The sequence below is a fragment of the Gasterosteus aculeatus genome, chromosome 7, assembly GCF_964276395.1.
Source record: "Gasterosteus aculeatus chromosome 7, fGasAcu3.hap1.1, whole genome shotgun sequence".
In the NCBI taxonomy this organism is placed as follows: Eukaryota; Metazoa; Chordata; class Actinopteri; order Perciformes; family Gasterosteidae; genus Gasterosteus; species Gasterosteus aculeatus.
The window spans coordinates 16,872,456-16,895,257 of record NC_135694.1 but is presented as its reverse complement, the minus strand read 5'-3'; the positions used below and the strand labels follow the sequence as shown (position 1 = coordinate 16,895,257).

General features: G+C 44.2%; 1 protein-coding gene across 1 annotated transcript in view; it reads left to right on the top strand.

The window, feature by feature from the left end:
* uvrag (UV radiation resistance associated gene) overlaps nucleotides 1-22,802 on the top strand; it is a 73,194-nt gene that overhangs the window by 26,638 nt on the left and 23,754 nt on the right. Inside the window, exon 13 of the mRNA XM_040181941.2 lies at nucleotides 11,794-11,869. Within this exon, the coding sequence (XP_040037875.2) occupies nucleotides 11,794-11,869 (76 nt within the window). The remainder of the gene's footprint in view (nucleotides 1-11,793; nucleotides 11,870-22,802) is intronic.

The window sequence follows — 22,802 nt, the reverse complement described above, 5'->3', positions numbered from 1 at the left end:
GAAGTCTATGAGAAAATGACCCTACTTTTCTCTAGATGTATGACCTCCGTAAACATGAGTTTATGGTCTCAATTGCTACTTTCACATCTTCAATAAAGCATGACGATCATTTAGTAAATTATGCTCCATTTATGGTCAATTACACCATAAAGCCGAGTAGGTTTTAGGTTGGGTTATCAGGTTGTTACTAGACAGGTATGTGGTTTCTCTACGTATGGTAACGTCTGTTCACTCGTAAAGCCAAGTCGGCAATGGCCATCATCCAAGATGGCGTCGGCCAAACTGAAACCTTAATTACACAAACATCCCTACTTCAAAACATCTGCACTATTCCCAATTGAGAGGAGTTGTATATTGAGGCTGACGTTTTGCTCTCTGTCAGCCTTGTGTGCACTGTAGCATTAGCAACATTAGTGTTGACCTTCAGGAGAAGCAATACTTGCCAATACAAATGAGCCCTTTCAAACAGTGTTGTATTCCACTTGAAGACCTTGGGTAATGTGCCGTAATCCTGTCTTACTGCTATTGTTCAATTTAATTGCGGTGAGTCAACAAACAAGTTATTTGTTTGAGAAAAAAAGAAACACTTCTCCAACATGCTGTCATGTAAACAGGGATATTTTGGAAATTGGCTGTTTATACAAACACGTAAAGGACTTTAACAGACTATGGCTGCACCCAGTGGTTTTGGTAGCAGCTGTAATTCTTCTTTTATATGGAGAGAAACAAAAACTCTGGTAAAACAGTAAGGGTTTCCCAGGTTGCCATTCCATTCGGAGGAACTGGCAGCCAAATGTTTGCTTTTGGCAGCCACTCTTCCACCTGTAAACAATTGGCACAGCAACACGAGCACCCAATGTTTTCAGTTGTCTCAGCAGGATCAGGACTCTGAAACCACAGATGATGGTCATGCTGATGACTTGGTAGATTTATTATTTATTTATATTTTTAGTGTGTAAGCAATCTGTAAAGAACCTGACAATTTCTGCATTGCTTCTATTTGTATCATAGACGTGTGACAACAGATAACATTTAACGCCATTAAAACGTCAGATAAAACCAAAAGTACAAAATTCCAGTCATAACGCGTTTTTTAAATGGATGTGGAACTGCATACTATATTAATATTTCAAAATATAGGGGGACTGAAGAACTCGATATGTGTATGGGAAACTTTAAGAGCAGTTTTAGCTTGCCCAGTGCTTCCAGATTTCAAAGACTTGTAAGTGTTGAAGTGAGTATTTTCTAACTGCTTTGACCCGTGGATACTAAATGTATTCATGCCCTAAAAAAATACCTTTGAGGGATCTGGCTATTTCTGCAGTCTGTCTATGGAGTATGTTGAATCTTCTCTCCCGTCACAAATTCCAACAACGTATATTGACACTGAAAAATCAAAAGAAGTTGTAATGAAGCGACTGATTTGCTAACTTAAAAACATTTTTTTCACAACTTTGCTTTGTTTACTTTTATTTGTACTAGACAGTCAGTTGGGGCAGAACAATGGTAACTGGAGGTGAAAGAAAGGAAAAGTTGAATCCACTCTTAGTTTCTTTGAGAATATGACTGTATTTACCCAATATGAAAATCATCACCAAGGTGTAATCCGTTGAGCCGTTGGCGGAGTGTCCAAGATCCCCAAAACGAATCCTCACTTGCATGCTGTTAAATCTTTATATGCATATTGAAGGGTGCTAAAACTATATTAGTTTTTTCAGAAGTTTTTTCTTAAAATGACTATCGTCATTAAATATTAAATTATCCTTTGATTTTGTTGTAATTCCGTCTGACACCGCTTGTGTTTATTGTTCACAGCAACTGTTTTTCAATTGTTCAACGCAATTTGTACTATTTCCGTAGCTGTTGAAAAGCCATCGTTGTACTCACAGGAAAGTCTTCACAATAACAGAGTTGCCACCCCTAAAGTCTGATTTCAATTCTCACCGGGAAATGAAAGCCGTGAATGGAAAAGGTTTTAATTCAATATTTGAGCTGGTACTCATTTCCAACAGAAAGTCAAGTTTGAAATAAACTTTCAACGTTTGTTTGTATTCATTACACTTGAAAAGAAAGTACATATGGTCAAACCGACAGTACGTGCTTAATGTTTATTTTGTCATTATCACCGCTTTGTGATCACACCGCTCTTTTATTTCCACCAACTTTTTTACATTTTAAGTAATCAATCCAAGTATGAAAGCATCAAGAACCCAGTGCCTCCAGAGAGAGAGAAGACCTGAGTTATTGTAGTCAATACATTTCCAGCCTTGTTGTGCTGTTATTCTCAGTGAGGCCCTATATTTCCGATTAAAGAGGATCATAAATTCAAATATTGAATACGGAGTGGTGCAGTGAGTATTTTCTAACTGCTTTTCCCGTACCACATGCACGGTAGCTTCCGTGGATACAAATGTATTTGTGCTCTAAAAAAATGCCTTTGAGGCGACTGGCGTTTTCTGCAGTCTCTATGGAGCATGTTTGAGTCAATTAAAGGCAACTGTTTCGTGCATTGGCGTGGACACATGCAGCCACTTATTCTGTACGTTTCCATGGCACCAGTTAACTATCAACATCTTGAATCCTGCCACTTCTTGCTCTGACACGTCCTCCATACTCACCTTTGTACAGAGGTAGCGGCCAATGGTCCACAAAAAGCCCTAATTAAACATCTGGCTTTTTGTTGTTATTCCTCGTTATCATCTGCTCCTAAATTTGCTGTCATCTGCTGAGCAACAACCAATAAATAAAGCCATGAACGGATACCTCGCCTGCCTTCGTGTGACCTCCATGCTAAAGGTTTTTTTCTGCAGGTCGGTCAATTCATGATCAGATATTGGCCACAGTTAAAAAAAATATTGTTACACCCAAACCCCCGATTTGACCACCGTGTGAACACTGCGTAAGAGAGAGGTGTGACCTGATACAGTTCTTGTCCATCTATACATGCTTGTAACTCATCTGGGTCAGTTGTCCTGGGTAAACTAAGATACGGTGGCTGTAGAGGTCTTTCGTCTCAGGACGAAATCATCCCAGTGACTCCAGCATCCTGTTTTCCATTAGTGGCTGCTAGCGGCGCTGCATCACTCTCTATACGCAACGGACTCCAGGTGTGTGCAGGAGCTTCCGTATTCTGTGTCATCCATTGAACAGTTGACCTCTTAACTTAATAGTAAACTTAATGATGGCTGTTTCAAATGAAGAGGCAATCAAAGGCAATCATTTTTTTTCTTGGAAGCTCTTTAACTCTTCCTACTGCCTATTTTTCTGGTATAGTTCCATTTGACCGCACTTGAACAGGGGGCGCTGTAGCTGTGCTGGTAACCAGTTCCTTACTCTGTAAGTCCCAGTCACACCCTGTGGGTGGATGTAACCTCTTTGCTTCCTCCACAGCAGTTTGGTGAACTATTCCGGATTGATAATGATATGTTGATGTAGGGAGCAAGAAATTATAAACAGAAAATCCAACCTCTTCTTGGGCTTTGACAGGGTGGTTTGTCATGGATTGTACAGGGACTGCAATTACAGCCAGTGTAATAACAGTATTATTTGTTTAATTTATGGTCTTGTAACGATACATCAAGTTGGGATATAAAAACACGCAAAATGCTCAGGTATGCACATTGACATTCCACACGTGCAGGACCACCTTCAATGAGTGTGAGAGGGGGCGAGATGGGAGGACGATCAGGCAGAGTTACGAATTGTCAGCGATGTGGTGTTCGTGTGAGTAGTCCAGGTCCGGTCAAAGCTGCAAGGGGAGAATAAAGATGATTAGCTCTTACATTCTGCCCAATTTTCTTCTTTTGCAGCACACTGCCTTGATAAATTCAGTCCTTTTCGATGTGTTTTCATGGAACAACATTGTACACATGTTCTTTTGGCTGTTTACCATTCAATGGTCAATTGACATATATATATATATATATATATCTATATAGATAGATATATATTATTGCAAAAAGTTCTCATTTAATTGTGCGCTCTCCTATGTCCAGCAAGCGTCTGGTTACGTTTATACAGTCTTCCCACTTTACTCGAAACTACTACTTTTAGAAAAAGGGAAAAGATTGTGGTTTGAGATAAAATAACTAGAAAAGCGGTAACACCGTAGTACAAAACTTGTCGAATAGATTAAAGGTGACTTGTGGTTTGACGCGGGACAGGAACTGCGGTCTCCTGAGTGAAAGTGTACTGCTTTTTGGAACCCACCCATCCGCCCAGACCCTGTGCAGCACGTCACTCTCTACACTTCTTGATTCATGATTACCAATCATTTTGTGAGATGTATACAAACTACGATGATTACTTTTGGGAGGTCAAGCTGTGAACAGCCTGCCAACCATGGGCTCTCCCTGCTCCTGCTTAATGACTTCTTATCTCTGTCCGAAGGAGGCGCACGGGGATGAATCATGAATGAGCACCGACACTTTTACGTCCACATGTGTCGCACTTAAAAGAAAACAGCCGGGAGAAAGTGTGTGCGAAAGAGAGCCATTATCAGGCAACGCGGCGATGGCGTGGCCGCGCCTCTCTGTGTGGGTGATTATGTCATGACAACAGCTGGAGGGGCTCACTGGGAGTCGCATTCCTCGTCCTGCCGTGCAGGATATTTACTCCCGGCAGATGAAAAAATAAACCCGTCGGCCGCGTGGCTGTTGAACAGACACGACAGTCCAGCTTTGCCCTTAGGTGTCCCTGAGTGGGGCCGAACGCTCCAGCAAACTTGCACCCCCTTCTTCACATGTTTATGACCCCTGAGGTCCCGGCGGGCGGCAGACTCGCATCAAAATGACGTGTGGGAGACGGAAAGCAAGCAGCCAAGCTCTAAAAGTCGACCAAAAAGGGGCGATTAAAGTGTCGGAAAGGGGCAGCCAGAGGTGATGAGTGACGTGGCTCGCGATCGGATTAGCAAGCAGCCGGTCAATTATATTGGCGCGCACAAAAGGAACTGTATGGCGGTTTGGTTACACGTGGCGCTGTAATGCATCCTCAAAGTACGGCTCAGCATCTCCTCGTCTGTGGCTCTGCGGCAGCATCAGGTGTGGATCTAGATCTCTCCCAACATGTAGCTGCTTGTTCTAATGGCTCAAAGTCCCGGGTTTGGTCGAGCAAGAAAATAATGGTTTTATAGGATTTGGATGGTTGAGAATATAAATATATGCTAGTTTGGCCACCTTACTTTATATTGTCTGATATTTTTAACGGAGCAAAATAATTCAGGGCATGTGTTTATCTGAACTTTGTTCCCCTCCAAAGTTTGAAACTAAGGTGGAATATGACTGGTGCCCCCCCCGCCCCCGAATTCAAGACGTTCTCTGGACCTGATGACATGTTGCACCCACATTTTGCATGTGGAGAGCCCGGTTCAGTGTTTCTGATTGCATGGGGGGAGAACGAAGGAGATGCGATCCAGATGCCCAGTGTCTGATTGAGACCAGAGCACGGCCATTAAAAAGCAAGCGCTGCCTTCTACGTGAGGCCAATCAGGTTGCTTTGTTCTTTATCACGGCTAAAGGTAACAATAGATACCAGTAGGATTTGCACATCACTGAATGGTTCAAACGGAAAATACATTGTTGTTTGAGGTGGTGGACAAGTAACACCTGGGAGGGGGGGGGGGCAGATGACAAGAACTTGTGCGCTCCCGGAAAGGAGGTTACTGTTTTGAGTCCTCAGCAGTTTCATGTCTCTGAACATGTGCAATAGGTAATTATATACCATGACCATGGACTGTATGCAAGAAGTGGATGTGGTCATGGTGACGTCACCCATTAGTTTGCAGAATGCGATCCTGAAGATTCGGAATAAACTGAGAGTAGAAGGAAAGTAGAGCCATTTCCTCATAGACTTTTTGCAGCCAGAAGGTGGTCAGTAGACGTTAAGTAGAGCAAATATACATTTAAGACACTTCTGCATTGGTTTCACTTTTGGTTGAAATTTTTTTGGTAGCCATTTTTTTAAAATGAAAATGAAAAGTGATTTATTTCCAGTGTTTAAGTTATTTCTCTCGGGATGTAATAAGAATTTGAAAAATATTTTTTAAGAAACCCAAGCCTCAAAGTGGGAGTTCATAAACTCAGAGGCTTTCTCACCCCTAGTAGGTATCGAGCCGTACAGAGGGGGCCTTGCAGAGGGGTTTCAAGAGCGCCGTCTGGGCATTTCTGCTCCAACGGCAATGCTGCCACCTGACCAACATTCTCAGTCTTTGAATGTTTATTGACTGTGTCCTAATGTACACAGTCATTTCATTCAGTTCACAGAATTTAGCTCCATTTGCAAGTCAAGTAACCATATTTAAATGAGTATTGCATTCATTATATAATGAGAATGATTTGTTGCTCTATAGGAGGCAGCACCTTGTCTGTCATGATAGAATAACTCATTGTTTAAGCAGTGTGATGTGCACATCTTGTAGTAGTTCATAGATGAAAGGGACTTGGCAGCCATGAGGGTGGATCAAATTCCAACGACTTGTTCATTACTTAGGTCTAAATGTCAACTCCAAAGGCAACCCTGGAAATAGGCTCAATGTTTACTACTGAGGTTTTCTGCCAAACCACCCCAGGACAATAGCATGCGTTCAATGTTTAGGACCGCTCTGGAGCTGAGGAGTCGCCTCAAAGTTGACCGGTTAACTGCACAAGCCCTTCATCTCAGATCCCTGCTGCTACACGTCCTATTGGCGCACTCGTTGTCCATAGTTCATTAAATGGATAACTACAAGCATCTGCGCCGAATGACTTCCTGAAGGATGCAGAGAATGTCTAATGACGGTGTGTTCGTCTTCATGCGTTGAGGGGAAACCACAAACGTACCTGTCAGTTTTTCTTTCAGTGTTATCCGTCTTTTTAGCCGTGCTAGCGTTACATCTGTTCACCACTTGGTCCAGATATGCAACAACAATACGATGTTTTCACAGCCATACATAGTACTCTGATCATAAACCCCTGTCGACTTTGCTGACCCTTGACCTTTCATCCACATGTCTTTAAGTTGAATGTACAGCCACCGGTTATTCGTAAAAGTTAATCGTGTTAAGGATGACCTATTATTTCTATAATTATGTAAAAATGTATCATTGACTCTAAAAACATAAGTAAAAAATAATCCTAAATAGGTGTTTTAACCACTCTGCCTTTCTAGCATTGTTACCCGCATGCCTATGTGTGCCTATGTTAGTATGGAGTTCACATTGTGCTGCAGCACGCTCCCACATTGCAGCTTGCACGATTGTAGACTCTTAATTAGTGCAGCTATGAACATGAAAACTTGTGTTGACCATGTCATGTATTTTTAAAGGCTGCGTTTTGGATAAAGTGATGGTCCGCTAAGTTTTTGGAGCGAGAGGGTGCTACGTTCTGTCTGGCTGCTCGTCAGATGGAGCTCCTCTCCTCCTTCTCTGCTTGCAATTTAAAACGATGTACAAAGACAAACTGTAAATAAAATGGGAGCCCCGGGGTCAGCAGACCCCTGGATATTCTTAAGAGCTATGTTGAAAACCCAGTATGACAGAGCAAGCAACCGCCACATCACTCAGGAGACCTTTAATAGCCCGGGCGAAGATGGCGGAGCGGTTCCAGCGTGGTCCTAAAGTGCAGCCGCGGTCATTAAAACCGCACTCACCGACAGATGCTCAGTCTAATCATTTCTCAGATATTGAGAATTACAGCTCACTGTGATTTATATAGTAACCGCTGCCATTAGAGCTTTGACAGTTGCAAGGCAGGTGTGTGTGTCTGTGTTTTTTTTTTTTTTTAAAGCAGTCCCAGATGATTTATGGTCCCGTGCCGTTTGAAATTGCACATTGAAGACATTTGCAAACACACACACACACACACACACACACACACACAGACCATTAAAACGGAGGCTGTACATACTGGCAAAGCCTTGTCTGTGACACGTGAGCCAGAACTGTTGTTTTGAACATTTGGAGTATTAATTGGGATGTCTAAACAGGCAAGCCGACACATGTGGCGACCTCAGCCTTTGTGTACATTACGACAGGTCAGTCCTCCCAGCGCTCTCCTTGTGAACCGCGGCAAAGTGAGTCACGACCACCCACCTGCATAGCTGCGTCCTCCTTTCTACAACACGTTTAATGCAGCAATCACAAGAGGCTCGTCCAATATACTTTAACATGCTTAAAATGTACATGCTCCCCATAGATTTCACAAGAGCCCCCCCTCCCCTGCCAATCTGGTGACCTTCTCTAAGAGACTGGTCTCTACATTTTAGCTCCCACCGAATGGTAAAACTCCAGACAGCCATGTCAATTTCAACCCAGCAGTACGTGCCACGCATGTAACTGGCGCCTGCGGGTTGGGTTGACCCAAAGTTGCTTCTCTTTGCTCAGATAGCCCACAAAAGTGTCCATTTTATCCGGGGGGAGGGAAAGGTGTCGCGTGCTGCTGACACCTGATCGGAGGCGCGGATCGGGGAGGCGCTGGTGGTGGATTACTGCGAGTCGATCTGCTATCAAAAGACCCCTCATCAGGAAGAAAAAGGAAAGTCCCTTCCCATTATCTCTGTAGCTGTGTGTTTATTGGTGGTTTCCTCCCTTTTAACTATAGACCTTACTTTTTATATTTGAAAGCTGCCGGTGTACGGACCCCTGGCAGGCCGAGGCGCACGTTTTGTTGCTCATAAAGACCGGGGACTTTCCTGTGTGTCGCAGCTTTTCTCTATTTACGATTTCAGGTCTCCACACTTAATAATTACATATTTATTGTGTCTGCACTCCGAGCCAACACTCACGCATCGGCCATCCCGTTGGTGAGATTGTTCTCACTGTTCAGCAGTTTTACTTCTGTTCTCAACTCATTTCTTTTTTTTTTCTTCTTTTCTCACACAGTGTTGAATATAAATGAAAGCACATTTCATGTTTCAGCAATCTGTCATTTGTTATTGTTTTTTTAAATGGACGCTGAAGCGAGCGGGTGTGTTGATTGTGGCTCCTGTCGTATTCCACGGACAAAACCCTTCAACAGAACTGCCACAGAGGGAAGCAGCGGAGGGATGTGCTGACGGAGGTCTGATGGGGCAAAGTGAAGAAATCTTAGCTGTTGTGATAGTTGATTGCTTTTGATTTATACGTACAACAGAATTAAACAAAAGAAAAGAACCAACACAACCAGTTGCAAGCGGCGAAAGCAAGCATGAGCAGAAAAACCTAGTGCCATGTGAGACACTCTGGTTTGTATCGGTTTGTACTGGACCTTCCGCCCTGATGGGCGAGTTCTAATTTAGGCCCTCATACTCCTCCGGGACCTGTGTTTTGTCCTGTTTAGTGTGCAGCACCGCTTCACTATGCTGCTGCTAATGGCTGAGGGATTCATTGAAAAAGGGATTCAATGTTTATTAGTTGCAACTTTGCATCCGGGCTTCATGCGTTGTATGTTTGACACATCTTTTACGGTTATTTCGACGCTTTCTTTTGGGAGTTTTATTTATTTTTCCCGTCAGATTAGATACTATATAAAATAATAAAATGTCCCGGTTAACTAATCATACAATGCTTTGCCGCCTCCTCCATCTCTACATCCTCAGCCCTCCCCCTCCCCACCTACCGGTGTGTAATAATATATTTGACTTAACTGGACGTCCCCGGGAGGAATTCCTGGTGTTTGGTGAACCGGAGGCTCTCCAGTGTGATTTCAGACACAGCGGACAGCGCCCATTAATCACTCGGCCGTGACTGTGTGTGCGAGTGTGTCTGTGTATGTTGGACTTGGCTCTGTTTTCCTTTTCGTGAGTGTTCATCAGCAAACAAGTCCTATCTGCTCGTGGGCAAGCCATACTGGGAATGCCGGTTTTGTTGTTCTTCCGCTCTCTGTTAGTTACTTCCCAGTGTTGAGAAACGGCCTGCAGCACGTCGCTTGCTCCGTGGGGTCCCCGACCCGGAGCCCGAGATGTGGATGGCCAAAAAGTGTCTGGTAGCGTGGACCCCAAGGCGACAGCGCCTCACTGGAAGCGGCATCCTGTTCAAGAGCTAAAAAGACCTCCATCTGTTCAGCGTTTACTTGCCAGTGTAATGTGTGGGAGAGGAGGTGTTACAGTGAGCACAAGCTCAGAAGGCTGTCTGTTCATATACGAGCAGGAGACAAACTACCATCCCATTCAACAAAATACACGTTCCCAAAGTCCAATGCAGAGATGCAGAAACATGCGCCTTATTGAAGATTCTGGAGCATTGAGATCTGATTTAAAAACATGGCCTTGGAATTGTCACGGTCACTCTTGAATCAATACATGGATCCTGCTGTTTTGCTTGCCTGTTAGCGTGATCACAGTTGACAGAAGAGTGCAGCGCTGAGTAAGTGTATTTTCTGCTGTATTTTTCGAACACCTCAAGCACTTACTGGTCACAGCGTAGTTAGAGGGAAGCTGCGCTCACAAAGGATTATCCAAAGACCATGACCCTGTCCCTGGGGGGCACACACAGAGAGAAGGCATGCCGGATACACACACTCACCAGCACAACACATGTCTGCACATACTCTACAGAAGACGTACATCAGAGAACATCTGCTGCTTCTGGTAGCGCTGTCACAAAATGACAGAGGCTCATATCTTGTAAATTGGTCACACTTATTTGCTGGGAACGATATTGCTTTAAAAAAAATCGTATGCATGTCACATTTTAGAATTTGCTTTGAGACTCCAGTTTAAGGGCACCGACCCCCTTGAGTTTTGCTCAAAGCCATAATGTCTTCATGATAAAGGAGCCAATCGGAGTCTCACTATTTTATAGGTTGCTCCTGGAGCAGATGAAAGACTGTTATAGACGGACAGGGAGACACCACAGGTTAAGAGAGTAAAGCTGGAATTAATGTCCTCATCTCCATGACACTTTGCAGGTTGAATACTTGCATTGAGACTATTGTTTCTATTTGTTTTCTCAAATGCTGCAATGTAGCATTATTTATTACTAATTCTTAGTGAATTAAGCGAACATCTACAAAAGATAAATAAACGATATGTTTTGTGAAGAAGGTCACGGTAAGTATTTTGATGCAAACTGGTGTGTTTGGTTTGGCATTGGATGCCCATCTAAGTTCATGAAGCTTGTTTCCACAAAATTCAGTACCCTCCTCCGTGGGAGTAAAGCAGACATAACCACATAATGACAGGAAGGGATAACTCCTGCCCCGAGCCCCTGATAGCAAAGAGTTTTCCCTCTCCACATGTCAGCATATTCCCCTCTCATCTCAGCACCCAACCCGAAGGATGAGGAAAATACCCACCTTCCCCATCCTTAGTGACACTTGACTGGCACCGAGGGGGTTTTACCGTCATTCTGAAAGAAAAGTTCTGCTTTGTTCTTGCTCAGAGACCGATGGACGGGCCGCTCCGCCTTCTCAACTCCAGTTTGATATTACAGTTTAACGAGGTACAGAGGTGGCGTGTGTGCGTGATGGCGGCCGCACCCAGTTCCATCGACGTTCTGCAAGTGTCACTGAGTATAAGCGCTGCTGACTACCAGGGCACTTTCAATAATGGGAAAGAAATAATAATAATAATAATGCCTGTTGCGAAGGTCCAAGAGCTGCAGTTTGAATATCGCAGTACGACTAATAATAAGCAAACAAGACCGTTTCAATCCCAGCGTCCTTTATTGACCCATTCACATGCATGGACCTACAATATAATAGACAGTATGGATTCAATGCTGTCGTTGGCAGCTTGACTGTGTCTTGATACCTTTTGCTGCTCGACTCTTTTGGTAATGGATCACGTGTAATATATCAGCCGTGTAACACCATGCTTTTCTTTTTCTCCTGTCTTCAACAGATTCCCTTTGTACCCAAGAGGAGAGCGCTTTCATTTTGAATACGGTGTCTACTTGCTCAACAAGAACATTGCGCAGGTATGAACAGACACACAATTTGGTTCTAAATCGCAACTCTGTAAGAAAAAATTAAGGATTTTTGAAAAAAAGACAAATGTATTAGTTACGCTTTAACAGTTTATCCTGTTTTACAGCTGGTTAAACCACAGCCTGTTGCATACTGTTATTAACAGTATTGTTGTATAACTCTTTCTAAAGTGCTTCTCCTCCTTCTTGAATGAGTGAAAAGGCAGAATTGCCGCTGTGTGTATGGCAGCAACTCAAAATCCCATTGCTGTGTCCATCCCGGGACATAACATATAATGTATCCCTAGAATGGCTGAGGATCGTCTGACTACAATTTAGTGCCGTCGTCAGGTCAGAATTTGGAATATTCCAGAACTTTGGGGTGTATGTACAAATATCATTTGTTTAGAGGTTATCAGCAAATATTACCACGTTAGCATGCTGACTAAAGATGGTAAACAAGGACAAAATTATACCTGCCTGTAATCAGCTAATCAGCTATTACCTTGTTAGCATGTAGCTCATTGTTTGTGGTCTTTTTGTGGAATTTTATTGAGGAAGAGGAGAAAAACAATGGATCAGCAGACGTGTCCTTTCAAGGTGCCTTTGAAGGGATAGTTGTGTCATTGTGTTAGCATGACATTAGTGATACTGGCCTAAATTGGTTTCACTTTCTCTCTCTCATCCCTCATAAACACAAACACCGCAGGGGGAGGGTTGAACTCTTGACCTATCCTGCTTATTAAAGTACTCTGAATGTGTTGACCTGGGTTCCTCCCTCCATTCATCCCTCAGACATTTACCACTGGCTTATAACAATTTGCATTCCATTCCCAGTTTTTCCTCCTCATCCGGGCGGGAGTGAAGGGCCTCTTTGCTGAATAAGACCAGGCAATTAGTGCTAGCAGGTGGCTGACTTCAAACCTCTGGCATCAGAACAAAAAAAACCCAACGCGCAGACCACAAGCTGTTAGCTAATATCCAAGTCTGCCATCTCCCCACCTGAGTCCAATAGTAGGAAAATAAGTAAGATAAGAAAACATTTGGGACAGCAAAAGAAAACAAGTGCTGCGTGAAGCCCCCAAAGGAAACGACAAGGCGCCCCGTCAGGTTTTGAAAGAACCTAATTAAGCGAAAATGGAAGCCATTATCAGATGTGCTGCTGTGCACTGTTAGCTCAGTGTGCGTTGTTCAGCGCCAAACTCTAATCTGACTCTCGTTCCATCAATCATCAGGCAGTTGTATTTATTCAGCCTATTATCACAAACCACAAATTTTCCTCATGGGGCCTTACAATCAGGAGAGCATGCAACACCCTCTATCCTTAGATCCACGATTCAGATAAGGAATCCTCCTCTCCCTCCCTCCCTCCCTCCCTCCCATACTGCGACACACACACACACACACACACACACACACACACACACACACACACACACACACACACACACACACACACACACACACACACACACACACACACACTCAAGAGACTTCAGATCGAGCAACAGAGGGGAATCGCTCTTCTTGGACAAACGGGCAAGGAGGAGAAGTTGTGTGTAAAATGACCGTATGGACAACTTGGGTAAAAAAAATAGATCAATGAACGTATGCAAACGTGTATCATGGCCGGTCAAGTCTGAACTTGATTCTGACACACAGGCATTTATTTGCACCAATGTCACCTCTAGTAGACACTCTGCAAATCTGTGCAGTGAAGCTGAAAGAAAGAGTTGTACTGCTCGTCTGTCCCACAAGTTGGACATATTGTTCTTTTGGGTGACATGTTTGAGGTATATACACTAACTTGTGTGTGGAACTATCAAAAACAACTGTGATGTTTTAAGTAACCACCAGACTTTATTCATGAGAGGCGCACAGATTAAAATGTGCATGACATTATGCAATCTTTTTCACATGTTCTTTTTCACATTTGGCATGCTGTCTTCTCAATACATATTCCTTCCTTCAACTCTCATAGCTCCAACCCATAATCCTTTTTTTTTATCAAAGCCATGCATCCTGATCTGAGCTCTCTGAGATTTCGGTTTCATGAATCCCAACCATGTGGTGCCATCCATTGTAGCATTGCTCACTGAATGTTTGATTTCACCTTTTGATAGAATACACATGCAAGTGGCTTGAGGAGAACTATTCTCTATCTGTGTCAGCTTCCCAGCAATAACATCTGGAACTGTGAAGTGCAGTGCAGAACAACTTAAACCTCGGAAAAAGACTGTCTGTAATGGTATACATACAGGTACATACAGGAAACATGACAAGCCACGCGGGGTCATGCGTCTCGGTCACAGTTTTGGGATATGATGTACAGAAGGAGCCGATCAAAGACCTCTGCCAGGTGTGTGTGCACAGACCGCTGCTGTAATGTGTGATTGAATGAAACTGTATCTCACATGTTTGCTCACATGTTTTCTACTCAACAGATAAGTGTTCTTTGCAGATGGATGTCTCCGCTCCGTCTCACTGCATCTTGACACGTATATCTAAGCTTCAAGTCATAACTATCTCACGGTGGCTGAGCAACAGCAATGCGGTCAGCTGTGTGTGTTGTTCTGTTAGCCGGACACACCTCCCAAAACAATACAAGTGAGCAAATCCATTCCCTCCCACAGTGTCTCACTTGTGGTTTGGGGAAAGTTAGGAGTGATTGAGGAGTCAGCCGTCAATCAACGGTTGAATAAAAGCGTGAGTCACTGCAACCACCAGGGGTCCTTTGGTGCAGTGTAATGTGGGATTATACATGGACCGACAAAAAGCCGCGCGCACACATGTGGCCGATGTCATTATCTCTCGTTGGTCATGGCAATGGCTCAGTGATGGAGAGATGTCTTTTTCTAACGCTGCTTTTTGAAGAAGGGAGCATGTCTCCTCACAAGCTTCAAAGGGATTCATTCCACAGCAGATGAACAATGAGATCCAGACAGCGGAACGCTCCCGCCTGTGTCCGTGAGACCCGGGCAGACTGATTCAAACGTAAGGTTTTCGGACCAGATGCAAACCATCAGCTGCAACACATGTGGGCACGTGTGAGGAGTGCATGATAGATTTGTAAGCGCAATCTGGGGAATGATGGATTAATAAACAACAGCGTGACGTCTTTGAGGTCTTACTTCTTTCAAAGCCTGTGACTGAAAGTCTGCGAGTGCACGTTTAAGCGAAGGCAATCCAAGCGCATAGAAAAATTGGGATTCTTCACTCCTGGAGCGTACGCTTCTTTTGGTTAACTTCTGCCGATGAAGCTCACATGCTAAGATGTTTACGGCCTGGCAGAGCCTCTGTGTCTTCTGCAGGGTGAAATTTCAGCTTGCATTCAAAGCTCTTTCTTATGAGTTCCATGTGGGCCCGACTACGTCCACGATGAGTTATCAGGTCCATCAGTGTAACGGCATCACACAACGACAATACACCATTGTTTCAAAACGGAAGGAGCGGTAAACCTGTCAAGGTCGATGAAATGAGACCGAGTGCATTCCACATCCCGTATTGGCTGCACATCTCAGATTGTTTCCACGGCTTGAATATCAGCACACGTGAGGCCGAGACTTTTCTCTTGCATGTTTGTGGTTCATTTTATTGGGGGTTGTATTAGAAAACGATGCTGTACTGACCCCTACACACTGAGCCAGGATTCTTCTGCTGTTGACCACAAATGGGCAGGATTTATTATTTAGTCTGTTCTTTTCTTCCTCCTCTCGTTGTGCCGGGCTTTGCTACGCTGCCATTGCACGGCTTGTTCGACGTCTGGATGCGTGAGGCAAGGCAGGGGTCTGGTTTCACGGCAGAACCCGGCTGGCTGGAGCGTGGGTGGGAGACATTAGCCGCCCATCTCTTTATTAAATTGCCCCGTGTGTTTGAAAGTGATATCGGGGGACGCTAGCGGAGGATTTGGGGCCACAGCAGGTCGCCCCTGCTTTGATGTGGCCGGGGCAGAAGTTTGCTGTTATCAGGGCATCGTTTTCATGTGGTCAGGGACTGCTGGGAGCACCCCTGGATGTCAGGAGGGACCACGCTGCCATGTTGCCGCCTCGGCTTCATCTGTTAAGATTGACTCTGTGGATGTGCGGCCACTCCGGTTCCTCTTGTGCAACCGGTAAATATTGGAAAATGTGCAATGCCTGAGCTGCTTGTGTGCATCTGGAGTGTGAGCCTGCATACTTTCTTTTTGGTCCCAACTGAGTTCATACCAGAACGTGAATGAAAGACAATGTGATTTTATTCATCCTTCTCCAAGTCGGTAAAGTGCTCGTTCAGTTGGATGTGAACTTCTCTTTTCTCCACAAGGGAAACCTTTTTGTCTGGGGTCACGCCATGTGTTGCGTTTACTTACTCTGTGTGTTATCCAGCAGGCTGCGTTGTTGTGAAACCGGCGTATGGGGCTGATTAGCTGACTACTGATGCTACAAGAAACCTGTAGGTTTCTTTAGGAGGAGGGGTCGAGCACAACAATTAGTCTCAGTCACTTAAGCTCGGCGTATCATATTTTGCAGGCCTCGGGCACAGGAAAGCTAGCATTGGGAATCAAAAACACAGCAAATTCCGCCGAGGCTCAACCAGGTCACCTCTGGGTTCACCGTTATCTTCTACTGGGGGAGAGTCGCCTTCAGTCTCCCTGCGCGGCCCGCTAGCAGAGTGCCATTCTGGTGGTCCGCGGAGTGCGTCATTAAGAGTGTTATCTGTGGCCCCATAAAACACGCCTCCGCCTCATTGGGGAGCCCAGTGTGTTTAGTGGTTAGTGTAGGTGGCAGCAGGCGGAACCGGGGCTGTTTGGCTGGAGGTATTTATCAAGGGAAAATGCTTGCTTAGAAATGTCAAAAAATAACGAGCAAGAGTTTGTGTTTTCCACACAGTGACAATAATGGAAGTAGTCGCTATTGCAGTTGTTACTATTGCACTGCTTTGCCTGATAACTCTTTATATCAAAGCTTGTTTGGGTTTATGCCTTTTTAACCATCACCTGCAGGTTTACATTAAGACCCTAGTCCCAACCTCTCCAGCCCAGCCCAGTCTTGATAAGAGATGTTGTTTTCCTCCTTTGACACCACAGAAATGGAGATGTAACCAAAAAGTGGCACTGATCTGTAACGGAGCATTGAGCTGCGCACTCTTTTCTCTTTTTTTTTTTTTTAAATAATGAAAGTATACTATTTGTGTCTTTTGGTCTGGTGGAGCGACTGGAAGAAAACCCGTTCACATCCTCTTCTTCTTCGCTGCTCTTTTCTCATCCATGTCAACTCTGCTCATTTGACATATTCTAGTCGAGGCTCCTCCCTCAGCTCTTCACCCCCAGGACAAAGCTTTTGACCCATCGTCAGAGACACAACGTAGTCTTGGCACGGCGAGCCCCCTTTGCGGCCGTTAGCTCATGTGATTGTGCTTCGATTAAAAAAAACATATGACCCACGTGGAAACGTGCAGAAAAAAAGCACTAGCCCGCCCTCCTCATAACTCCTTGGCAAGACTGTTGACATTTACCAATGCAAAGTATCTTCGCCTCGTTCCCTTTCTTCTGTGATGCGAGTCCTGGAGATGGTACATTCCACCAGTGGATTTTGGATTTCGACTCATGCCGTAAAACAATGCTGATGAACTCAGTTTTTCCACAGTTGACATTCTTGTCAGCGGTTGTGTGTTTACTTCTTTGTTGCTCCACGGGCCTGTGAATCAGACCTGGCCGTGCACGCTAAGTTATTGTGTAACAGTCAGCTTTTGGATATTGTGTACTTCTGCAGCAAGGATGAGTCTTTTTGCTGATGAAGTGCTGCAGCGTCTGTCTCACTCAGACTATGGTTACTATGGTTTATGATTTCAGTCGACTGCTTCCATCTTCCTCGGGTCAAGTACTTTGCGTGCACAGTACTCTAATTTCTATGTCTTTTTCAATTTTTCCGTTTGATGATTATGTTTAATATTTACTATGCTATACCAAACAGCCATAATGGCTACTTTGCTGTCATAACATGTGAGAAGGAAAAACACTTAAAAACAATTAAAGGGCTTCACTTTTTCTTTCTATAAGGTTTCCATAGATATGTCCTAAATTCAACAAACATAACCATTAGATAGTTCCTAACTTGCATTCTTAAGCATTACATTTACAAAATCGTGTAATTCAATTGTCAGAATCAAGTTCTGAACTCTCACAGTGATTTCTGCTAGTTCACATGGGGTGTCTAGTATCCATTTCCTATTAGTCAATAAGATAAGTCAAGATCTATTTGGCCACATCTGCTGTATTTATCTCTATTTATTCTTACCTCCATGGTTTGAATTCCTTTGTATTGAAATGGGAACAGACGGAACTATTCCAGATTTGTGTGTTTTCCTCTCCATGTCCAACTCAGGCTTGAGGTGAAAAACTCACCCTTGGTTCTTTCCATAAAAAAAAAGAAAAGAAAATCATATGATTACATCTCCACTGTCCAAACAGACTCCTCAATGTTAAGGAGTCATAATGTGGCCCAGTGTGGGCCACGCAGTTTGTTTACCTGAACCCTGGACCACGGCCCCCCCTGGGCCCCGCCGCCATCTCGCACTCCCAGACGCGGCCTGGAAATAATCAGGAATTTCAAACGCCTGCTGCCACTCATTGTCTCCATCCTTCCATAACAGCCACATCCGTTTTCCATTTCACAGGGAGTGATATGATAAAAGGCATAATGGGTGTGACGGATGGCAGAAAATGTAGCGCTAGGCCAACGTAATGTATGCGTCGCTCTGAGTCCCAACAGGAAGGAGGAAGTTCCTCTTGGAGGCCACGCTACAAACATGTTTCTGCTTCAGCGCGGTGGAGAAGAACCTGAATCCGCTCCGAGCGTTGTCTCCCACACGGCCAAATGCTTGACAAATGTTGGGTAATCTCCCCCTTGTATCGAACCGAGGAGAAGGTCCATGTCAGACAATATGTTTTGCATTTGGAAGCCATTAAGGTGCCACTTTTAACCAGATCCCCTTACTTTACGAACAGTAAAGAGCACTTCATTAGTCCACTTTATTTGTCACATTGAAAGCGAGGAATTATTTTTGGCAGGTCATAAGTGAAGTGAGTTGAGAGTGGAGCAGGTTCTGTTTGGCCTGACTCAGACAGTCTGCTGACTGTCTGATTTCTGCCCCCCTCCTCCCCTCGCAGTTATTGATGCAAAGAGGAATGGAGGGGAGTCTGTTTCCATTATGTTATGATTTAGGATTAGAGCCGTGTCGTCTGAAGCTGACCGTAATCTCATTGTGCGCATTATATAGAGACAAACTGCGTTATTTTGCAAACAGGGCTCATTAAATATTGCACATTACAATTGATATGAAATGTAATTTTCCTTTTAATTACAGAATTAAGCTAAAAGCATCTTGCTAGTCGAGTGGTTGCAGCACTGTCCTTGTCAAAGATTAAAACGGCCCACGGCATCATCTTCACAGTTGCTAAACACGAAGACTGACACCTTTTCACCTGTAACTGCGCAGATTAGCGCAGAGCAGCAGCTAGTGGTGCACTAAAAGCACACGCTCCCGGGCCGCCGTGTAAAGAAATGTGAACAGAGAAGCTTTAAATATAACACACAGAGGTGTGACTTCACTGTGCTGAATCAGTTGTTTGATGCTTCATTAAAGCTCGTATGAAGAGAAGCTTGACCAGCTCCCCGCAAGGCCACAAGACCAATCACCACCAACAACTTACACTTACTCTAGATAAGAAGTGTTTTTCTTTTCAGTGGAAAAAAGGGTCTCTGAGACTCCCGGTTCAAACTCCCCATTAACCAAAACCAGTACTTAACGTATACTTTTCCATGCCATTGGGTTTTCATAGCCCTACTGTGTGGTCCCGGTTTTCCATCAACAAACCTTTGTTGTTAGCTACAGCTCACATCCAGTGCCACTCAATGGCATGGGCGGTTTGTTGTGGAACCCTTTTTTTACAACCAGAAGCAGGAGAACCCTCTTCTCGTAAAGGGGTATTTTCCATCCCACTGCTGCATCAGGGAGATTGTAGAAAGGCTGCAGGGGCTCGCGAAGCCTAAACCACGGCGCAGGTCCCAGTGTTTGATAAGAAATGACTACGTAAGCCACCGCACTCCAGTCCTGCTCCAGTACGACAGACTCTTTGTAGTTTGTCTGACTAGATGCAGCGACTCGCAAGATGGTCTCAGACCAGTTGTGTGTGTCACCGTTCTGCGGTTTCCAGCGTGAGTGTGTGTGTGTGTGTGTGTGTGTGTGTGTGTGTGTGTGTGTGTGGGCGTCGGTGCACTGCGACCCAGGATTTTATGGGAATTCCTCTGGACAGCCACCTATGACTTTATAAAACACTTAAATTCATCTAATTGAATTTCCACATTTTGTGGTAGGTATTTGTAGGTTTTGTCCATCACCACAACGGAGCACCAGAACAGCCAGTTCCACTAAGAATGGAAGTAAATGTTATTCCTGTCGGGGGGGCGAGAGTGTGCCAGAGTAGGAGTGAGTTAAAAATATATTTGATCCCATCGCACCATGATAGATGGAGGACGTGATGTATGCAGCGGCATGTTTCCTCTCGTCTATCGTCCTTTCTAGTCCGTCAGAGCCGTGTTCCGATCATCTCCGATCTCGGGCAGACTGTGGATTCCGCTGGCAAAGTGTTCTGAAACTCGAGGGCTTTGCCGAGATTCCGGGTGTTTGGAAAAGTGTTAGCCGCTCCATTCCATCATTTGCTTAATAGCGCGTCTGCAGTTTTCCAGCTGGTTTGAATTTGCAGCCAAGGCCTGTTTGTTTGGAGCCCCGCTCCTCTGTTTTCTCGCCGCGTGTGACGCTGCGTGGATTCAGTCGCGAGCCCCTTTCACTTGCAGCGAGCCCCTCCGTCCCTTCACGTCTCTATGGCGAAAAGAATCGAACTACTGCGTAGATGAAAGAGAGAGAAAAAAAGTCTGCTTTGGAGGTTAAAATCCACTTCTGCGCTCATGTCATTGTGTGTTTAAAATATCAGCATTTCTGGCTCATTCCTTTTTTCCTTTTCTCGTTGAAGTACAAAACAAGAATTCTCTCTGCTAGTGGGCGTTTTTTTGTCTTCCCAAGCTCCCCTCCTGCGGCCCCCACCAACATCTCCAAAGAATGGCCAAGGGCAGAGACCAAGTATATTTAATGTCGGCAAGTTTAGAAAAACTAGTTTTTCTTGTTAATTCATCAAACCCCTGTGTGCTGTCACATGGGTGTTTGGGAGTAGAGGTATTCCATCATGAGCGGAGGCCTCGCCCAGGCTCAATGACGCTGAACAGCTCTCAGAATAAAACAATGCTGGCCTCATCTGGTCAGCATTTGAAAGAATATCAATGTTACTGTGTCTATGCGCTGCCATGTTTGGCTTCCATGTGGCTTACATTACAGGCCTCGGACTCTGGCCAATCGGCAGCTTTTCATGTGAATTAGCCCAGCGCCTCTAGACCGCAAAGTCCTTTCAGTGGCACTCATCACCTTGTTAAGTGAATCCCGGCTCCTCTCCCCTAATTTCTGTTTTTTGTTTTTTAATCAAGTTATTGTCAGCGTTAGTCCATTCCTCTAAATGTCAGTCACTGCAACACTCATCTCCGTCCAGTAAAATCCCACCTCATTAAGTCGGTGTGCCTCTTTATCACCCCCTGATGTCAGCCTCCATTACTCTGCCAGGAGGAGAGGATACCGCTGTGGTGTCATCCACCATGCCAGCCGGCCACTGCTTCCTGTCTACATTAATGAAGCGTGTGTGATGGGCCGAGGCCTGTTGTCCCAGAGGCCAAATAATGGTTTTACAGTTATTAGGGCAAAGAGGGGCTAAGGGGCTCATGAAAGCAGCTGTTAAAAAAACACCAGCTCAAGTTTGAGAAAGGGAGGTTGAGTGAGGGTGTAAAAGAGGGTTTGTCTGAATGAGAATTGGTTATTTCCAAGATATTGGCTGTATGTAGACTGAAAAGGTAGCAGTCCAACTAAAACTATTCAGAGAGTATCTAAGGGGCCAGCATGAACTACAAACTGCAGATCCATATTGATGCTATGCTGCGGGTGCGCAAATGTTTTGTGGGTGCATGCTTTCCAAAGAATCCACCAATTCTTTTAAATGATCATTTCCTGTACTCATTCTGCATCAACTTTTGAAGGTAGGAATTTTAGACCATTTGGTAAACTATTTAGTTGAGGTTAATTGAAATAAGTTTTTCTAAAGCTGCAACGGTTTTCTTTTTATATATTGGCTCATCCAAAGTCAGAGTTTAGCTTCAGTCCCACACAAGCTTATAAATTTAGAATTATTTGGATTGCCTCTCAACTGTTTTGTTTGTTGTCACTTGCCACAATATGACGCCAGAAAAGGCATCTCTAAAGTTTAACTGGACAAATTATTGCAAATACTGAGGTTGTCTCCATGGAAACAAGTAAAAAAAAAAAATGTCTCTGCCAAGTGTGTTTTTTCAGAGCAATTCTGATGCCGTCCACAGAAAGGGCACCCACTGCACATTTAAACACACATGCACACGCTGTAATTATGGAATGTCAGCATGTTTGGCGGCTCACAGCATAAATTATTGTTAATTATTGCTTCTGTGAGTAGCAGGCGGCCGGAGACGTTCATGTTTCATCTCCACCTGACAGCCTCAGTCAGTCCTGATCGATAGACCCGACCGACGAACAGTTGATAGGATTTTCTGTAGATTGGTGATGCCGTGAAGTGGTTTTATAATAAATATCCAATATAGGATAAGTTGATGGTTAAACTTTAGATACTTATTTAAATAATGAAAACCTAATACATATTATATACTAACTATTAGTAATGCTATAAGTAAAAAACAATCAGTATTTGTAATGATTATTAAGTCATTTTTTATATATTGAGTTTAATCCACCAAGAATTACATGTGCATGTGATGTTTTACAATTATTTTTTTTGAGCTTTACCAATCATTAACGGATAACTTGATATGGTTCACAT